Source organism: Penicillium subrubescens (genome assembly GCF_028828155.1).
Source record: "Penicillium subrubescens strain IBT 31985 chromosome Unknown utg000001l_segment0_segment0, whole genome shotgun sequence".
In the NCBI taxonomy this organism is placed as follows: Eukaryota; Fungi; Ascomycota; class Eurotiomycetes; order Eurotiales; family Aspergillaceae; genus Penicillium; species Penicillium subrubescens.
In genome coordinates, this window is record NW_026643151.1 from 2,115,686 (window position 1) to 2,131,319 (window position 15,634).

Sequence of the window (15,634 nt, forward strand, 5' to 3'; positions counted from 1 at the left end):
CGGCTACTTTGATTCATTCCTTTAATTTTATAGGAGAAAGTCACACCAAAACTGAAGATTAATTTCTTTAGTTTCCTCCCTTCATCCTAGGGATGAACGGGCCGCGTCCCTCGAATTGGGTGTTTCTCTGTGATCTCCCATCTCTGGCGACAGATACAAAAGTCCGCTTTCTGGGCTGGTACGTTCGAGCAATGTATATGCACGAAAAATATCTAACATCCAAACACACTAGTGTGAGGCAATATGATGTCAACACCGGCAATCTAGTTCTGGAACACAACTACCCAAGGAGAAGAACAGAGCCTGAATCTGTCACAGTGGATGTCAATGCGGTTCTTCAAGACCTCACCTCGGATCAGCTTCGAGTAGGCGCCTGGCTGAACGTACTGGGCTACGTCCGAGATGCAGCTACACCAAACCCGTCATTTTCTTCGTCTCAGCTTAGCTCACAGCAATCCAATGGAGCCACTGAGACTGTCATCGCACCCGTTAGAGTCACAGCTCGACCGGTGCACATCGACGCCGTGATGGTCTTTCCCGCAGGGGCGATTGCACTGGGAGAGTATGAGCGCATTCTTCGCAATGCCCTGGACCTGGACCAGTGCATGCGCATTACTGGATGATTTAATATCATGTCCTTTACGAGAAATGAAACCCATTATGACGTTGCCCAAATGATTCATTAACGTGGTATTAATTCGTATATATTAATGCATAGCAATACTCATGCAAAACTTTTAGCCATCAATCTAATTGACCGACACATTTTTCAAACACCTCCAATGCAAACACGACTGGGTATCAGACCACGGCAAGAACCAAACACATGACAAGCCCTAGAGAAAGTATTAAACATTATCATTCTGCTTCTCAACATCCTCTCCAGGCGCCTTCCGCGCCCGCTTCCCCTCCAACTTCTTCTTATCCTCCTGCATCCGCAAAATAAGAGTACTCTTCATGCGAATCCTATGCCCATACTTATAAAAGATAAATGGAATCGGCACAATGGCAACCTCTAACAGACCCAGTAACGTGCCGGACCAATTCGGTCCAAGACCAGCGTACATGTACGATCCCACCAGAGGCAGGACTCCACCCAGCACACTTCGGATCACCGAGTTACCCGCAAGTGCAGACGCCGCGTACATGCCGTAGCTGTATGTCAAGTAGTTGGAGGCGTAGATGAAAACACCCGTGTTACCAGCGCCGAAGGGAATACCCGCGAGCAAAGGCACGATCCAATGGATCGAGGCTGGGGAACAGGTCCAGGCAAACCAGAGCTCGCCAATGGGGATAAGCACGGAACAAATGCAGACGAAAGAGACCATTGCTTCGGGGTGGACGCGACCAGTCTCGGGGTCCTTGGCATGGCTGTTAATCAGCCGGCGGACGAGCGGTTCACATGCGATGGTGACGAGCACACCGACACCGATACCGAGGAAGGCTAGGCCTGAGAAACCCAGGTCCCAGCCGCGGATGTTTTGGAAGACGATAGGGTATGCGGTGAAGCAGAGGTAGAGGATGCCGTAGACGATGGCGATGTAGATGTTCCAGAAGATGCTGAAGACGGTTAGTTCGTGGGTATTGGATATCCTTGTGGCCTGGGTCAGATCTTACCAGATAGGCTCAGTCACAGCCATGACGAATGGCCGACTGAGGTTCAGTGCCAGGATCTCATGTAGACTAGCCTTCTGGTCATAGCGTGACCACCAGCGCGAGTCCTCCGTTTCCTTGCGAAGCCGAGCGGCTTTCTTTTGGAGCAGAGTGGGCGCATATGTTTCCTTCAAAATAATGGCGAGAACAAGGGCCACGGCTGAGAGAATCAGTGCAATCCAGCACATCCAGCGCCAGCCTAGATACTGCGTAACAAAACCACCAATGACGGGGCCCAACACTAGATAATCCGTTAATGTCATTTATCACATATGGGTAGAAGTGAGCAAAGAATGACACATACCAGGTCCATTCAACGGCCCAATACTCCAAATTGAAAAAGCCAACGCCCGATGATCATCATCCACAAGATCAGCCACCATGCCCGGTGCAGTCGAAATCATCACACTACCAAAGAAGGCGCCGAAGAAGCGAACCACGATCAAAGCCGTTACCGACTTGGCCAGGGCACATGGGATAATCAGGATGGTGAAAACGGCTAGACAGCCCACACAGACGGGCTTTCGGCCGTAGACTTCGCTCAGCGGAGCCATGAACATAGAGCCGATGGCGAGACCAATTAGATAGAATGTCAATCCGAGAGTGACGATAGTTTTGGAGGCACCGAATTCCTCCCCAATCAGCTCGACGCCTGATGTATAGGATGTGGAATAAAGGACGCTTTTTCAGGCATTAGCACTCCATTCGTGAGATCAATATGTTTCCTTTTTGCTTTCATGAAAGGCCGAGACAGCAAGAGGACCAGCGAATACATGTCAAACTCACACAATTAGCGTATTCCACGACAAGAACAACAATCCCATAGCCTTATACCGGAAAGACCAATTCTTTGGATTCTCAGGATCATCTTCACCATCCCAATCGACTTCAAAGTTTGGATCTGCCGTCATATTCGTCGGGATAGTTGTCACACGCTCCGCGAGGGACATATGATCCGAGACTCGCGATGTGCGCGCCGTCAACGTCTTGCCGAGTGCATCATGATCTGTCTCAGTATCCACTGAAGAGACAGACATGATGGAATCAGAGTCGTGTGACGTTCGCTCTGTATTTCGCGGCCATTTCTCGCCGGAGGGAGAGTGGGTGTCTGATGAAGAGGATGTTTGAGACGACATTGTCCTGGTTGATCACTGATCTGTTTAGATAGGGAGGTAGGAGAGGTCTCCTAGTAATTGAAGCTTATTGGAGCTCCTAGATGGGACTTTGTCCCTGAATGTGGCGTGCCTTGAGCGTATTGGGCGTTGATAGGGTTGACTGAAGCTATCTTGTTACAAGCTTCCGGCGCAACCAAGAAACAGAAGAAGCATATGAGATACTCCGAAATCGGCCAGTATAACAATAGGCTGTTCACTGAACCAGGTCGTCTGTATTTACGAGGCCCTGCGCAGGAGATGATCGAGCCCACAAGAACCCATAGGGAGAAAAGATGAGACAGCAATTATTAAAGCACCAGGCCGTCGCAAGCACTCTAAGTCTCTTTCTACCCAACCCTGTGGACAGGAAATTTTTCCAACAACCGGACCAGGTGGGGCAGGAGCAATTGATAAGCCTAAATTCTGCGAGAAGTCGACGGCAAAGGTCAAAGCCTTGCAGGACAACAGTAGGCAGGAAGCAATTTGTGTGATTGGGGGCCCAAAAGATGGGCCGAGGGGTAAGTGTTGATCTCGGAAAGCAGACCGAGGTACACGCCACTCAAGGCTGAAGTATATCTACAGGAGTATGTCTGGGTTTGGTTTACAGTCACCTCATAGTGATGCGTACGGAAGATGTGCTTCTTGTCTCCTGTTCCAGTCTGAATGGACTCCCGTGGAGAGGTTCCCCATGGGTAAAAAAATCTCCATTTCGGACTGTCAGGTTGAATCCGGGCGGCGTCAGTGCCAGTTGCACTCGGGAATCCCCCTTTTTGCGTTGATGGTGGATACAGAGTTCTCACCTGAGTGGATATTGCGGTCTGTACTTAGCGTGCCGGTTTGCCGAGTACACCATCTCCAGGTGTGATCGCGACAAACATACTGTACGAGGTCGGGGCCTAAAAGGAGGGGGATATTGTATGTATTTTGTGGTTATTAGGAAGTTAAGTCTTTGTAAAAGCCAAGCTTGCGGGGTCTGGGTGGTCGGAGTTCGTTGCGATCGATTCCTGGGCACGCGGTCAGAGTTTGGGATGGCTGCATGTGCCGGGATATGCTGATATGAAGGGTCGGGCCACTTGGAGCAAATTCGGGTTCGAAAATCTGCCGTACGGGCATTATCTAATTAGAGTGGGCCATGGCATGCCGATGGCTAGTTCCGAAAGTTTGCAAGATGGATTCGGTCTTTTTTTTTGGGGTGAAGAACAGTGCGATCTGCTTCTTTGGCGAGCTTTGATATCGGGGTGCAGATGCGGAATGACGGAAGGCTTCCGCAGTGGAGCAGCGAGAAATACAAAATCTTACTCTTTTCATCGCCTGCAGATTTATGTGGCGCTCCATGTGGTTGAACTTCTTAGTCACGAGTTAGACGATAAATTGATAACTTAGAGAATACCTGAGCTATCTACAGTAGAAAGAGCACTAAGAATGAACTAGAAAGGTAAGTGAATACTGAACTTGAAAGATCTTTCAGGGAGATTCTGTTGAACTGTTTCTGCCACTGTACTTTGAGATGGGCTGGCTCCATACTACGTACAGTACTCCCTACTCTGTCATACAGTAGTCCAGTAATTATATTCCAGTTCAATTACTATTTGACCCAAAGAATCATCATTGTTAATTTGTAGGCACATGTGTCATAGTAACTAGCTAACTAATAATGTCTAAAGGGGTTGTCGCAAAGTCTTTGAGACTATGTGCTACTAGGCTTGGCTAGTCATAGCTTCACCAAGTGGATTAGGCCAGGCCAGACCAGGGCAGACTCCAGTCTGCCTCTCCGTTGTTGACTGTTCGCTAAGAAACGTCCAAGTCTAGCGCCCGACCTTAAAATCTTAAAAGACCAACTGGATCCCTCTTTCTGGCCCGTCTGGGTCTCCTCGCTGTCCCATTCCTGTTTGAAGTTTGCACCTGCTCGCTTCAATTTCCTCCCCCCACGTATCGAAGTATTTTCGGAGAATTGGACATGCGGCCAGCCAACCACAGTTGCATGTCGCCCTCGTTTAGAACTAACCGAACCGACTAACTCTAAGCGACCCTGCCCAAAAGAATTAAAGCCATTGCGACGATGATGGAGTCGTGGCTCAGAATACTACCAATGAAGAAATTCGGACAGGTCGCTTCGATGAAGATGGAGTTTCTCTTACTTGACAATAAAATCCAATGTGATCTGCTGTTCTGCGTTGCGCAACCATCGTATCTCTCTTTCTCTCGCTCCACTTAGCTCTCTTCCCGAACTATACGCGACACTTAAAAGTCCACGCGATCGCAAGTCACTGACTTGTTTCGTGTTGACGACACCTGTTGCTGTCGGACACTCCGCGATCCAGGAGCTTTCCCCGTATTTGTCTCATTCTGATCTTCCCTTTAAATCAAGCCGACGACATTTGCTTCCTACTTTACTCCGTGGACGCCAGGACGGAGAAAGAGTGCCTTGTGCACCATCTCGAGCTTCATATTCGCCGAAGCGCTCTCTTTTGACCCGACCTTCGTCTGAATGAGATTCTTCACCTCGACATTGGATCAAATCGATGCTTGAATCGCCAACCCACAGCTATGATCTCCATCTTCTTCACCACTCTCGGCGTGGCAGCACTGTACCTCTTCCATGTCAACGCCGCCATGAAACGGGTCCCCGATGAGGCCCGCAAGTCCTCCCCGCACCGTTGGACAGTCGACGAAGTCAAGGCGGCTTACAAGAAGATCCTCGAAAATCCGATCGATATCACAGACACTCTGCCTCCGAAGCAGTCGCGCCGCTATATCGTTGTGGGTGGATCGGGTACGTGGTCCTCATTTGTACTCTATGCTTCTGTCTCATTGCTTGTTTTCACCCGATTGTACGGTTTCGTTTGAAATCGCGCGGAAATACAAGAAAGCGAGAAGCAAAACATGAAAAATTCACCGATGAGAGAAAACCCATTAACTAACCCTCTTCTATTCTGATAGGTCTTGTGGGCGGCTGGATCGTTTCACACCTTCTTGCTCGCGGCGAGGATCCAGCTTCACTGCGAATTCTGGATCTTCTCACACCAACACAAGACATCCTCGACCTTGGCGTTACCTTTATCAAGACCAATATCACCGACGAACTCGCCGTGTCAACAGCCTTCGAACAACCATGGCCAACAACCGTGGCCAATCTGCCTCTAACCGTCTTCCACACTGCAGCCGTCATTCGTGCCTTTGAGCGTCTAGAGATCTACCTCCCACTCTGCACAAAGGTCAACGTCGAGGGTACCCAAATTGTACTCAACGCTTCTAAGAAGTGCGGTGCCACATGCTTCATCTCTACTTCCTCTGGCTCAGTGACCTTGCACAAACCGAGTTTCTGGATTGCGCCGTGGGAGACACTGCCTCGACGGATTATGCAGATCCTGAGTGATGATGCGAAGTTACCAGAACGCCATGATGAGTTCTTCGGTAACTACGCTGTATCCAAGATTGCAGCGGAGCGTCTCGTTCGCTCGGCTGATGACCCGGCCACTGGATTCCGAACGGGCTGTATCAGACCTGCGAATGGAATCTATGGTATTGGAAGTGATGCCAGCGCGACAATTACCGGCTTGTACCTACGCAGTGGCGGAAGTCCAACGTGAGTACCAGTATCCAAGAACCAAAAACCTATGCATTGAAACCAAAACATCACCATTCTAACAAGAACCACAGCTGGGTCCGCCCCGTAATCCAAAGCTTCGTCAACGCCGAAAACGTCTCCCTAGCACACCTCCTCTACGAAGCCCGTCTCCTCGAACAATCCTCGCCAAAAAGCAACCTCCCCAACATCGGCGGCCAATCCTTCGTAGTAACAGATCCCAATCCAGCAATCTCCTTCACCGACGTCTACACCCTCCTATCAACCCTCTCCAAGACACCAGTCTCTTTTCCAACCGTCCAACCGCTCCCATTCCTATTGCTATCCTATCTCGTTGAGGGATACGCTTACATCCAAGCCGCGCTGTTGCCGTGGCTTCTGCCCAAAGTGACGGGTGATTTGTTGCAGATTCAGCCGTCGCTATTTGCTATTACGGATGTGTTTTGTATCGCGGATGATGAGCGGGCTAGGAGGGGGCCTGAGGAGGGTGGGTTGGGGTATCGGCCTGTTATTACGACTTTGGACGGGATGTGTAAGCAGTTGGTCGATTGGAATGCGAAGGCTGATGCGATGAAGGTTGCTGAGGTTGCGAGGAAGGTGGAGGGTGGTTCGGTTTCGGTGGGAAAGGATGGTGTTAATGTGAAGATTGTTGCGCCGGAGAAGAAGTTGTGAGAGATGGTGGTCATGCTTCAAGCCAAGCTTATGGCCTGGAGTACTTATTAAGCATAACCGAGAGCGCTTAATTGAGGATTTCCTGTTGTAATACTTACGTTCTTATTGGGACGATGTTGATCTATTGGTAATGAACTTTTATGAAGTGAACGCAAGACGATGCATGAAATTGTGGGTATATTGATTGTTTGGCATTTTCCAAGTAAATCGGGCTTGGGAAATAGATCGATCCTGCTTGGGTCGGGAAAGAAAGGCCAAGACTCCTGTGGTCTCTTGACCGGGAAGGCCTTGGGTATCAGCATAAAGCATGCTGTCGAGTCATGATTTTCCATGTGTGCGAAGTCCAGGGTTCACAACCTGGGGTAATTCCGCTGTCCTTGATCGACGAGACATGAGATCGAATAGCAGCAACGTAATATGCCGGTTAGCACGCGATAGTCGCATGCGTGCACTTGGACAAGAATTGTGTAGCCTCAGAATGGAAAGGGTCTTCGACAGCAGCTCAATTCCGTTAAGCGATGATACCCTGGGACGGAAATGATGCTGCACAACAAGCCTGCCGATAGAAATTTCGAGTGCAGATGTGTCCCAAAGGTCAAACCTCGTGCAACTGTCTAGTCTAGCACGGACCGAGAAAAGCTCTCCACATCGCACAGTGACACCGGTCGCAAGACATGGCACCCCACTTGGCGAGGAGTAGGGAAGAAAGTAAAACTAATCATCGTATCAAGAAGCTTACCGCGCCTGCTGCTGCGCCGCCAACCGCCGTTGCTCCAGAATCTGCATCCGCAAGCCCTCGGACGCCAACTCGACATCCAGCACCGCTCCAACACCACGCTTCCACGTCTCCTCAAGGCTAGTCAGCTCGCCGGAGCTGGCATCCTGCGCAATCTTGCGCTGCTTGTTGACCTCCTCCGAGGCGCTCTTAGTATCCGCCAATTCCTTCTCCATACCACGCAGGATCTCCTCCAACTGGGAGTTTCCAATCAACCACGCGTTCTTGCCGTGCTCCTCCAGCAGCGCGAGATTCTCGTGTCGCTTGGTCAGATGTGAGCTGGACGTATATGCCTTTTGCAGAGTCTCGCGCCACTCGGGCAGGTTTGGGGGCTCCGTGTCGGAATTCCGAGTTGGTGGTTCTGGGGCTTCGTAGCGGGTTAGGTCGATGCCGCCCGTGAGGGGAGCACCCGTGGCTTTGCGCTCGAGTTCTTGTTGGATAAAGGGGGAGAATTTGGATTCTGGACTGGCGGGGATAGATGGGTGGAGTGTGGAAGTGTGTTCTGGGGCGAGCTCGGCGTTGATAAGCTGTTGGGCTTTTTGACGCGCGATGGCTGAGGGCTCGGCGTCGATGTCTGGTGGGAATTAGTATGGTTGGAATGTGATAATTGGTTGATAAGGGTAGCATACAGGGTAGGGAGTCGTGAGCTTCGTTGATGAGAGACATCTTGAGAATTGTGGGTGGTAATTGCTGTTCCTACAGACTGGGATCGGATCTGAATCTGACGCTGATGGAAATGCCAGGATCACGATTGAGGCGGTGAGTTTGTTCCTTCGAAAAAGGGATCATGTGACTTCCCATACATTGACTGGTGTTGATACAAACTTGATTGGCGGTTCCCCGCCTGCATCTGGACCTCCGACGGTCCAACTATCGCCTTAAAGCCCGTGGCTGGCTAGCGAATGGCACGCGATGACAGATGATTGAACAGACAGCGGTGTAACCTTGATGATCATGGTCTCGAACAGGATCGTGTTGGTACCTGAGTACGGCGCTGATCCAAGTAAGCGAGAAGTCTACTTGTCATACCCGACTTACTCCAGAAAGAGCACCAGCATCTGATTCGAGGCTTATGTACATATCAGCTACCATGCATATGTCAAATATCGGAACCATTTACATCTCCGAGCGGGGAAGCTGATTTAAAAAGCAAGGTCTTGTAGTGATGCATAGTCTGATAGTCTCATAATCTAAACCCAGTTGGGCACGCGGAATGTGAAAAGGGTTCCCATGCAGGACGATCCCCCGAGCCCTGTCACTCCTCCTTCGTCACTCATCACACGCCCATCATCGCTTAGCGAGATGCGACTCTCCCCCTCTCCTGCAATCCATTTCCACTATCTTCACTAGGGTCCAGCTCCGAAGGCTTACCTGCGCCAAGTCTGGGCTATGATCTTCTTCATCCTCTGATTGCCTCCCCGATTATGGGCTTTCCGTGCCTCCGAGCCTATCACTCTGGTTCTTAAGTACTCGCACGTTCCTGGCCTCGGTTGTTTACTCTGCTCCAACACTGATAATCCCTCAGACATCTGCTGTTGAGAGGAGGAGCTGTGAAATAGTCGCATACCCTGATGTTTTAGCTTATACTTTGTTCTTACCTACAATATGGCGAATCTTCGACTTGGCGCTGCCTTGGGCGCAGTCGCCGTGACCTTCTTGGTGTTCCTGCAGTTGATTGCCGTGATGCAGCACGCGGATCAAGTACCTGTATCGAGCTTCAACAAAAACCTCAATCACTGGAGAAACAGAGCGGGTGCAGCGACAGATGATGGTCTGTTTCTCGTGGGCGCAGGCAAGGCAGACGTGACTGGGTATAGTTCAATATCAATCATCTACATACTCTGCGGATCTTTTTCTAATCTAGCAATCTAGCCCTGTCGTCGAAGTAGACTTCAACGGCTATGCCAGTCTAGACCAGCTAGGCACAGGCCTGCGACAGAGAATCTACTCTCGTTCCTTCATCTTTGCAGACCCCAAAAACCCTGACAACACCTTCATCTATCTGGTTCTCGACACACTTGCCGGCGATACCGCCGTGAGGCACGGCGTCCTGCAGGGACTCGCTGCGCTTGGCGGTGATTATGCGCGCTATGGCGAGCACAACGTTGCGCTGACGGGGACGCACTCCCACTCTGGTCCTGGTGCATGGATGAACTACTTGCTGCCACAGATCCCGACCAAAGGATTTGACAAGCAGAGCTATCAAGCAATTGTAGATGGTACTATCTTGTCCATCAAGCGTGCGCATGAGAGTTTGACTCCTGGACGCCTTTCTTTTGGGTCAATCAATCTGGAAGACGCCAATGTCAATCGCAGCCCCTACTCTTATGACCATAACCCCGAGGAAGAGAAAGCGAAGTACTCGGCCAATGTGGACAAAACGCTGACTCTCTTGCGCTTCAACCGCGAGTCTGACAACAAGACTACAGCCGTGTTGACCTGGTTCCCAGTCCATGGCACGTCGATGTACAACAACAACACCATTGTCACTGGCGACAACAAGGGGGTCGCTGCATATCTCTTTGAACGGAGTGTGGAGAATGACTCGCGCTTTGCCGACGGCGCTGTCATCGGATTCTCACAATCCAACGTTGGCGACACGAGCCCGAACGTCGAGGGTGCGTGGTGCGAGGATGGTTCGAACGTAATGTGCACCTACTCAGATAGTACTTGCGGTGGTTCATCTTCACGTCGTTCGAGAGATCTTTCCAGTGGTCTCTCTAGTCGTGCTACGGGTACGAATGAGGCCTGTCACGGTCGGGGTCCCTTCTTCCGCGAGAAGGACAACGGTGCGAAGAGCTGCTTCGAAATTGGCAAACGCCAGTATTCAGCAGCCAAGGCTCTCTATGGCCAGCTAAGCTCCGGGAGCACTGGCACTGCCCTAACCGGTAGCTCGGATGTTCGCTCGTTCCATGTATACCAGGATATGAACGGCTACACGTTTCCGTCACCATTCAACGGCAGCTCTTTGAAGACGTGTCCCGCCGCACTGGGATACTCCTTCGCGGCGGGAACGACGGATGGGCCGGGCGCTTTTGACTTCACACAGAATGCGAGCGGTCCCGCTACGGAGAATCCGTTGTGGAAGGTCGCTCGAGCATTTATCCATCAGCCTTCCGCGGAGCAAGAAAAGTGCCAGGGAGCCAAAGACATCCTCCTCGATGTGGGAACTCTCACCGAACCCTATGCCTGGGCTGCCGATATCGTGGATATCCAAGTTCTGCGAGTCGGCCAGCTCTTCATCATCGTGTCTACAAGCGAAGCCACGACAATGTCTGGACGTCGCTGGAAGGCGGCCATCACGCAAGCTGCTAAGGACACCCTCTCCGTGTCAAACCCACAGGTTGTGCTGGGCGCTCCATCCAATAGTTACGCGCACTATGTCACGACTGAGGAGGAGTACAACGTTCAGCGCTACGAGGGTGCCTCCACCCTCTATGGTCCCAGCACTCTTGCCGCCTACATCAATCTCACCCTCACGTACCTCCCCTATCTGGGCAGTGCCTCTGATATCGCCGAGTTACCGACGATTCCGACAGGCCCTAGTCCACCTATTAACACCAACAACTCACTCAGCTTCATCACGGGTGTGGTCTACGACAATGCTCCGATCGGGAAGTCCTATGGCGACGTCGTGTCCAACCCCGCACAAAAGACCTACGGACCCGGGGACTATGTCAACACAACCTTTGTCGGCGCTAATCCGCGCAACAATCTCCACCAGGAGTCTACCTATGCGGCCGTAGAGCGAAAGACGGACTCTGGGAGCTGGGAGGTTGTCCGGGATGACCGCGACTGGAATCTAGTCTTTAACTGGAAGCGCACGAACACCGTCCTTGGCTATAGCGAGGTCACTCTGCAGTGGCAGATTGAGGATGACTACTACAGTGTGGATGATCCGAATCCCGTACAGAGTGGCACGTATCGGATGCATTACTATGGGGATTCGAAGAATGTGCTTGGTCAGATCTCGTCGTTTGAGGGAATTGGGGGAACATTTACCGTGAAGGCCTAGTTTCCTGTTTCGGAGAAGTTTGGTTGGCTATGAGATGTCAGCATTGGTATTAATATCGATATTATTGTATCGTCGTGATGATTGTTGATGGTTATTGGACTTAGCCCTAACTTTGTGGCGTTGACATGGAGACAAGAGAAGATGACGAAAGTAACCATAATAAACCTTTGAGGTCCTCAATCCAAGTTCTGCAGATGAATAAAGAACCGAGAGAGGCTCCGAGTTAACCAGCCTCCTAGCTGCAGGTTCTAATTTTAATTGAACTGCATCCAATCACATCTTCATCAGGCCCATGGGGAGCTGTTTGTTGTAGACCCACTCCTCCCCGTCTCCACCAACCAGCATCCAAATTTCCCTCCCGGCGTCAACTGCAACGGCGCTTTGTGTCGCGCGCGCCATCTGCCTTTCTCTTTCTCTTCTTCTGCTTTCTTTCATTCCTCTACCAGGCTCTATTCTCACCGAGACTGAAACCTCGTCGTTCCACCCTGACCCCTGATAATGGCGGGTTACGGTTTGTTGAGGGAAATGGAACTGGCTGGACCGGCCCATGCCAAAACAATGCGCTTGACAGAATGACAGGTGCTGGTTCATAATGGGCGGCATCGGCCCAATGCCTCGAGGATGCTGGTTTTCTTCTTTTCTCTTCTATTTGGTCTTCTTACTTGCTTTTCTTGTTGTCTCAAGTTGCCTCATTCTTTTTGTTCTGCCTTCTGCGTGGCTGTTGCCTTCATCGTCTCTCTTTCATTTCTGCCTTTCGCTATACACAGACTTCTGCCTGGATCAGTCTTCGATACTACCTATACTGCTATTGAATAGGATCATTCCTTTGGATTCTCTCTTGATTTGATTTACGCCTAACAGCCCGACGGGCCATACTGCCCTTCTCTACCTGCTACTGATTGCGTTTCACTCCTGCTCTCGCTCATATCTCCTTTCACCATTCTCAATCTCTTTCTCTTTCGTTTCTGGCCTACCCATTCTGCTCGACGATCTTTTTTCCTTCCAGTCTACTCGTTCGATTGATCTGATCCTATTCAGACTCGTCGATCAATATGCTGCTCACCCATTTCGCAGCCCTCTTGGCTCTTGCCTGCTCGTGCTCGGCCGGTCCGATTGCACGCTCGCTTGCTCCAGGCCAGGAGCCTGCATCATCTAGTTCCTCGCTGGCGACAAATACCGGGCTGTCGACTACCTTCACAGTGGTTGAAACATCTGCTGCCCTTCGGAAGGACGGTAGCGCTGATGAAGATGAGGGGGGAATCACTGTTATCCCTGTTACACCCTCGTGGCTATTGACGTCCTCTACTGCCGAAGCTTTTTCTACGGTATCTTCGTCTTCAACGGTTCCTACTACGTCGAGTTCGACTTTTGCACCGGCAGTGTTTGGGAATGCGGTTTCGCCGACGGCTAGTGAGCAGGCGAGTTCGACTGCATCGTCTTCTTCTGCTTCGCCAACCTCTACGTCACCAACATCTACCTTGCCAGCATCTAGCTCGATATCCACTCCCAGCTCCACTTCTACGCCTACCTCTGAAGCGGCTACTACATCGTCGTCGTCTACCTCTTCAATCATCCACTCTTTCACGTCATCCTCTACACCTACTGCATCTACTACTCCTACATCCACTTCTACTTCAGCGCCCTCTTTTGCCACATCTTCATCTTCCTCACCTACAGTGGCCCGCTCGTCGAGCTCAGTCTCAGTGGCTGTTTCTGGATCTTCTTCGACGATTGATGCCTTCAAAACCCCAGCGCAGACTTCTCCTCTCTCAACCGCGACATCAGCTAGCTCGTTCTTGTCCGTAGTTGGTGATATTACATCCTCCACATCAGTACAAACCAGTGCTGTCACTTCATCTTCCGCGCCCATCGCTCCTGCTACCCAATCTTCAAGCAGGGCTCTTAGTTCGACTTCGTTTGCCTCAAGGCCATCAAGCTCGCAGGTTTATACCTCACCGGAGACAATTTCATCCTCGCCTTTGACAGCACCTTCTACAAACCAGTCCCCAACCTCCCCAAAGTCCACGGGAGTGCCATCTTCGACCCCGGTTACAGCCTCCACTACACACAGTAGTGATTCAAGACAACATATCCCAGTCTATACGAATACTGGCGCTGCTCGCTCCACGCTTGGTGGCCTTGTAGGCACTCTTGGGGCTGGGGCGGGTGTCACAAATTCATATGCAGCAAATTCAGTTCAATCATCCAGTTTCAGTGGAGTGGCTTCTGTATCACCGACGGGATCTACATCGGCACCTCCTGTCCCTACATCTGCTTCTTCCGCAGTATCAGCAGCAGCTACTACTCCTAGCAGCGCTCCAGATGTGCAGACAACAAGTGCAAGCGTTGGAGTTATTGGTACACTCTCGGATTCGGCTCCTACCACCAGTCCCAGCGAGGCCTTGTCTTCCACAGTGCTGCCTAACACTGTACTGCCCAGCAACCCAGCCAGCTCGGCATCCTTGGTGGTGCAGTCTACTTCCTCTGAAGCACTTTCAAGCTCGACGACTCGTCATTCTGGGCCTGTTGTCACACAGCCAGTCGTAGTCTATGTCTCCGAGGGTGCTACAGCCGCCTTCTTCACATCCACCGTTGCACGGACAACTTCGGCTGCTCCAGAAGTTGAGACGACGTCCACACCTACTACCTCCACCCAGCCTACGGAAACCACGTCCAGCTCGACCGTATCCGAAGAGACCATGACATACACGATCCACGCCACAGAGACGCACAGCGTGATTGTGACCCAGCCTGGCCCGACAATAACTGTCACGGCCTCAACCACCCCGATTGAGTCTCAAACAACGTCCATCCACCAGACCACCGCTGAGCCACAAATTACACAGGCTGCAGCTGCCGCTCCCAAGGCCTCGACGACCATTGACGATCCAGACAATGACTCAGGCTTGTTGACAGTCATTCCCGTGACTCCTTCCTCCGGTATCATATTTGTCACCAAGTACCAGACTGTGACATCCTGGAAGGAAACAAAGACTGTGACGTCGTGGAAGGAGACTACCACGGAGACTGTGACGGCCACTACGACTGCGATTCGCATTCAGGTTGTTAGTTAGAGGCTGTGTGGCTCCTTGAGATGTGTAATAAACGATCTTGTATTCTGAATTTCCTTTCTGTCATTGGAGGATGCTTGTTTTGATAATTACCCTAACACTGCCATAATCACTTTTTTTTGTTTTACCAAAATCAATCTACAAATGATCACAGATGGTCCATAGGCAACAGTAAAATTTTTCTTCTTCTTTTTGAACAGAAGGTAGTGAGTGACACAGATCATATTCAGCTAGACACTTTTCAGCGCCCTCGATACAACCGTAAAAAGCAACAAAACTCAATCTTATACCCCGATCTTCCCCAAAAGCTAGGCTGAGGCTAATCGCACGACAGACTATACCATTTTCGGATATGGTGGATAAGACCTACATCGAGTAAACCCTTTTATCACAGATACATACAGTTTGACTCTCTAAGTTGGACACCCTGATATGTTCTCAAAGTTGTTCTATCAGTCATGACTCTAAACCATAGGCTAGAAGGAAACCCCGGCTGATTAGGAAGACTGTTCAAAAGATTGTTCACATGATATTAAGGAAGATCTTTCGCAAAGAGAAATCTAAAGTATACATATTGATATAGAAAACCTGTTTACCTAGTCTGGACATCGAGGATCCAGATATACCTGTTCTCCAGTATATCCAAAAGGGATATCGTGTGACGTGCGATTAGCCTCAGCCTGGAGGGATACATGATACTATAAAGTT

General features: G+C 50.6%; 6 protein-coding genes across 6 annotated transcripts; 4 read left to right on the forward strand and 2 right to left on the reverse strand.

Moving 5' to 3' along the window:
* Window positions 1-92: 92 nt before the first annotated feature.
* Window positions 93-623, forward strand: N7473_000695 (nuclear telomere cap complex subunit Ten1; the record flags this gene model as incomplete). Its single annotated transcript, XM_057146635.1, has 2 exons — window positions 93-178; window positions 233-623. 2 exons carry the CDS (start codon window positions 93-95, stop codon window positions 621-623), a joined length of 477 nt encoding a protein of 158 aa, XP_057014521.1.
* Window positions 624-848: 225 nt separating this feature from the next.
* N7473_000696 (MFS transporter) lies at window positions 849-2,789 on the reverse strand (the record flags this gene model as incomplete). Its single annotated transcript, XM_057146636.1, has 4 exons — window positions 849-1,560; window positions 1,618-1,894; window positions 1,958-2,334; window positions 2,440-2,789. 4 exons carry the CDS (start codon window positions 2,787-2,789, stop codon window positions 849-851), a joined length of 1,716 nt encoding a protein of 571 aa, XP_057014522.1.
* A 2,565-nt stretch (window positions 2,790-5,354) lies between these two features.
* N7473_000697 (putative 3-beta hydroxysteroid dehydrogenase/isomerase family protein) lies at window positions 5,355-7,065 on the forward strand (the record flags this gene model as incomplete). The annotated part of the gene is made up of 3 exons (XM_057146637.1): window positions 5,355-5,580; window positions 5,748-6,393; window positions 6,468-7,065. The coding sequence occupies 3 exons, from the start codon at window positions 5,355-5,357 to the stop codon at window positions 7,063-7,065; spliced, it is 1,470 nt and encodes a 489-aa protein (XP_057014523.1).
* Window positions 7,066-7,800: 735 nt separating this feature from the next.
* N7473_000698 (pre-mRNA-splicing factor SPF27 family protein) lies at window positions 7,801-8,506 on the reverse strand (the record flags this gene model as incomplete). Its single annotated transcript, XM_057146638.1, has 2 exons — window positions 7,801-8,414; window positions 8,470-8,506. The coding sequence occupies 2 exons, from the start codon at window positions 8,504-8,506 to the stop codon at window positions 7,801-7,803; spliced, it is 651 nt and encodes a 216-aa protein (XP_057014524.1).
* A 939-nt stretch (window positions 8,507-9,445) lies between these two features.
* Window positions 9,446-11,855, forward strand: N7473_000699 (neutral/alkaline ceramidase; the record flags this gene model as incomplete). The annotated part of the gene is made up of 2 exons (XM_057146639.1): window positions 9,446-9,651; window positions 9,713-11,855. The coding sequence occupies 2 exons, from the start codon at window positions 9,446-9,448 to the stop codon at window positions 11,853-11,855; spliced, it is 2,349 nt and encodes a 782-aa protein (XP_057014525.1).
* A 1,052-nt stretch (window positions 11,856-12,907) lies between these two features.
* Window positions 12,908-14,929, forward strand: N7473_000700 (uncharacterized protein; the record flags this gene model as incomplete). The annotated part of the gene is made up of 1 exon (XM_057146640.1): window positions 12,908-14,929. The coding sequence occupies one exon, from the start codon at window positions 12,908-12,910 to the stop codon at window positions 14,927-14,929; it is 2,022 nt and encodes a 673-aa protein (XP_057014526.1).
* Between the last annotated feature and the right edge of the window lie 705 nt (window positions 14,930-15,634).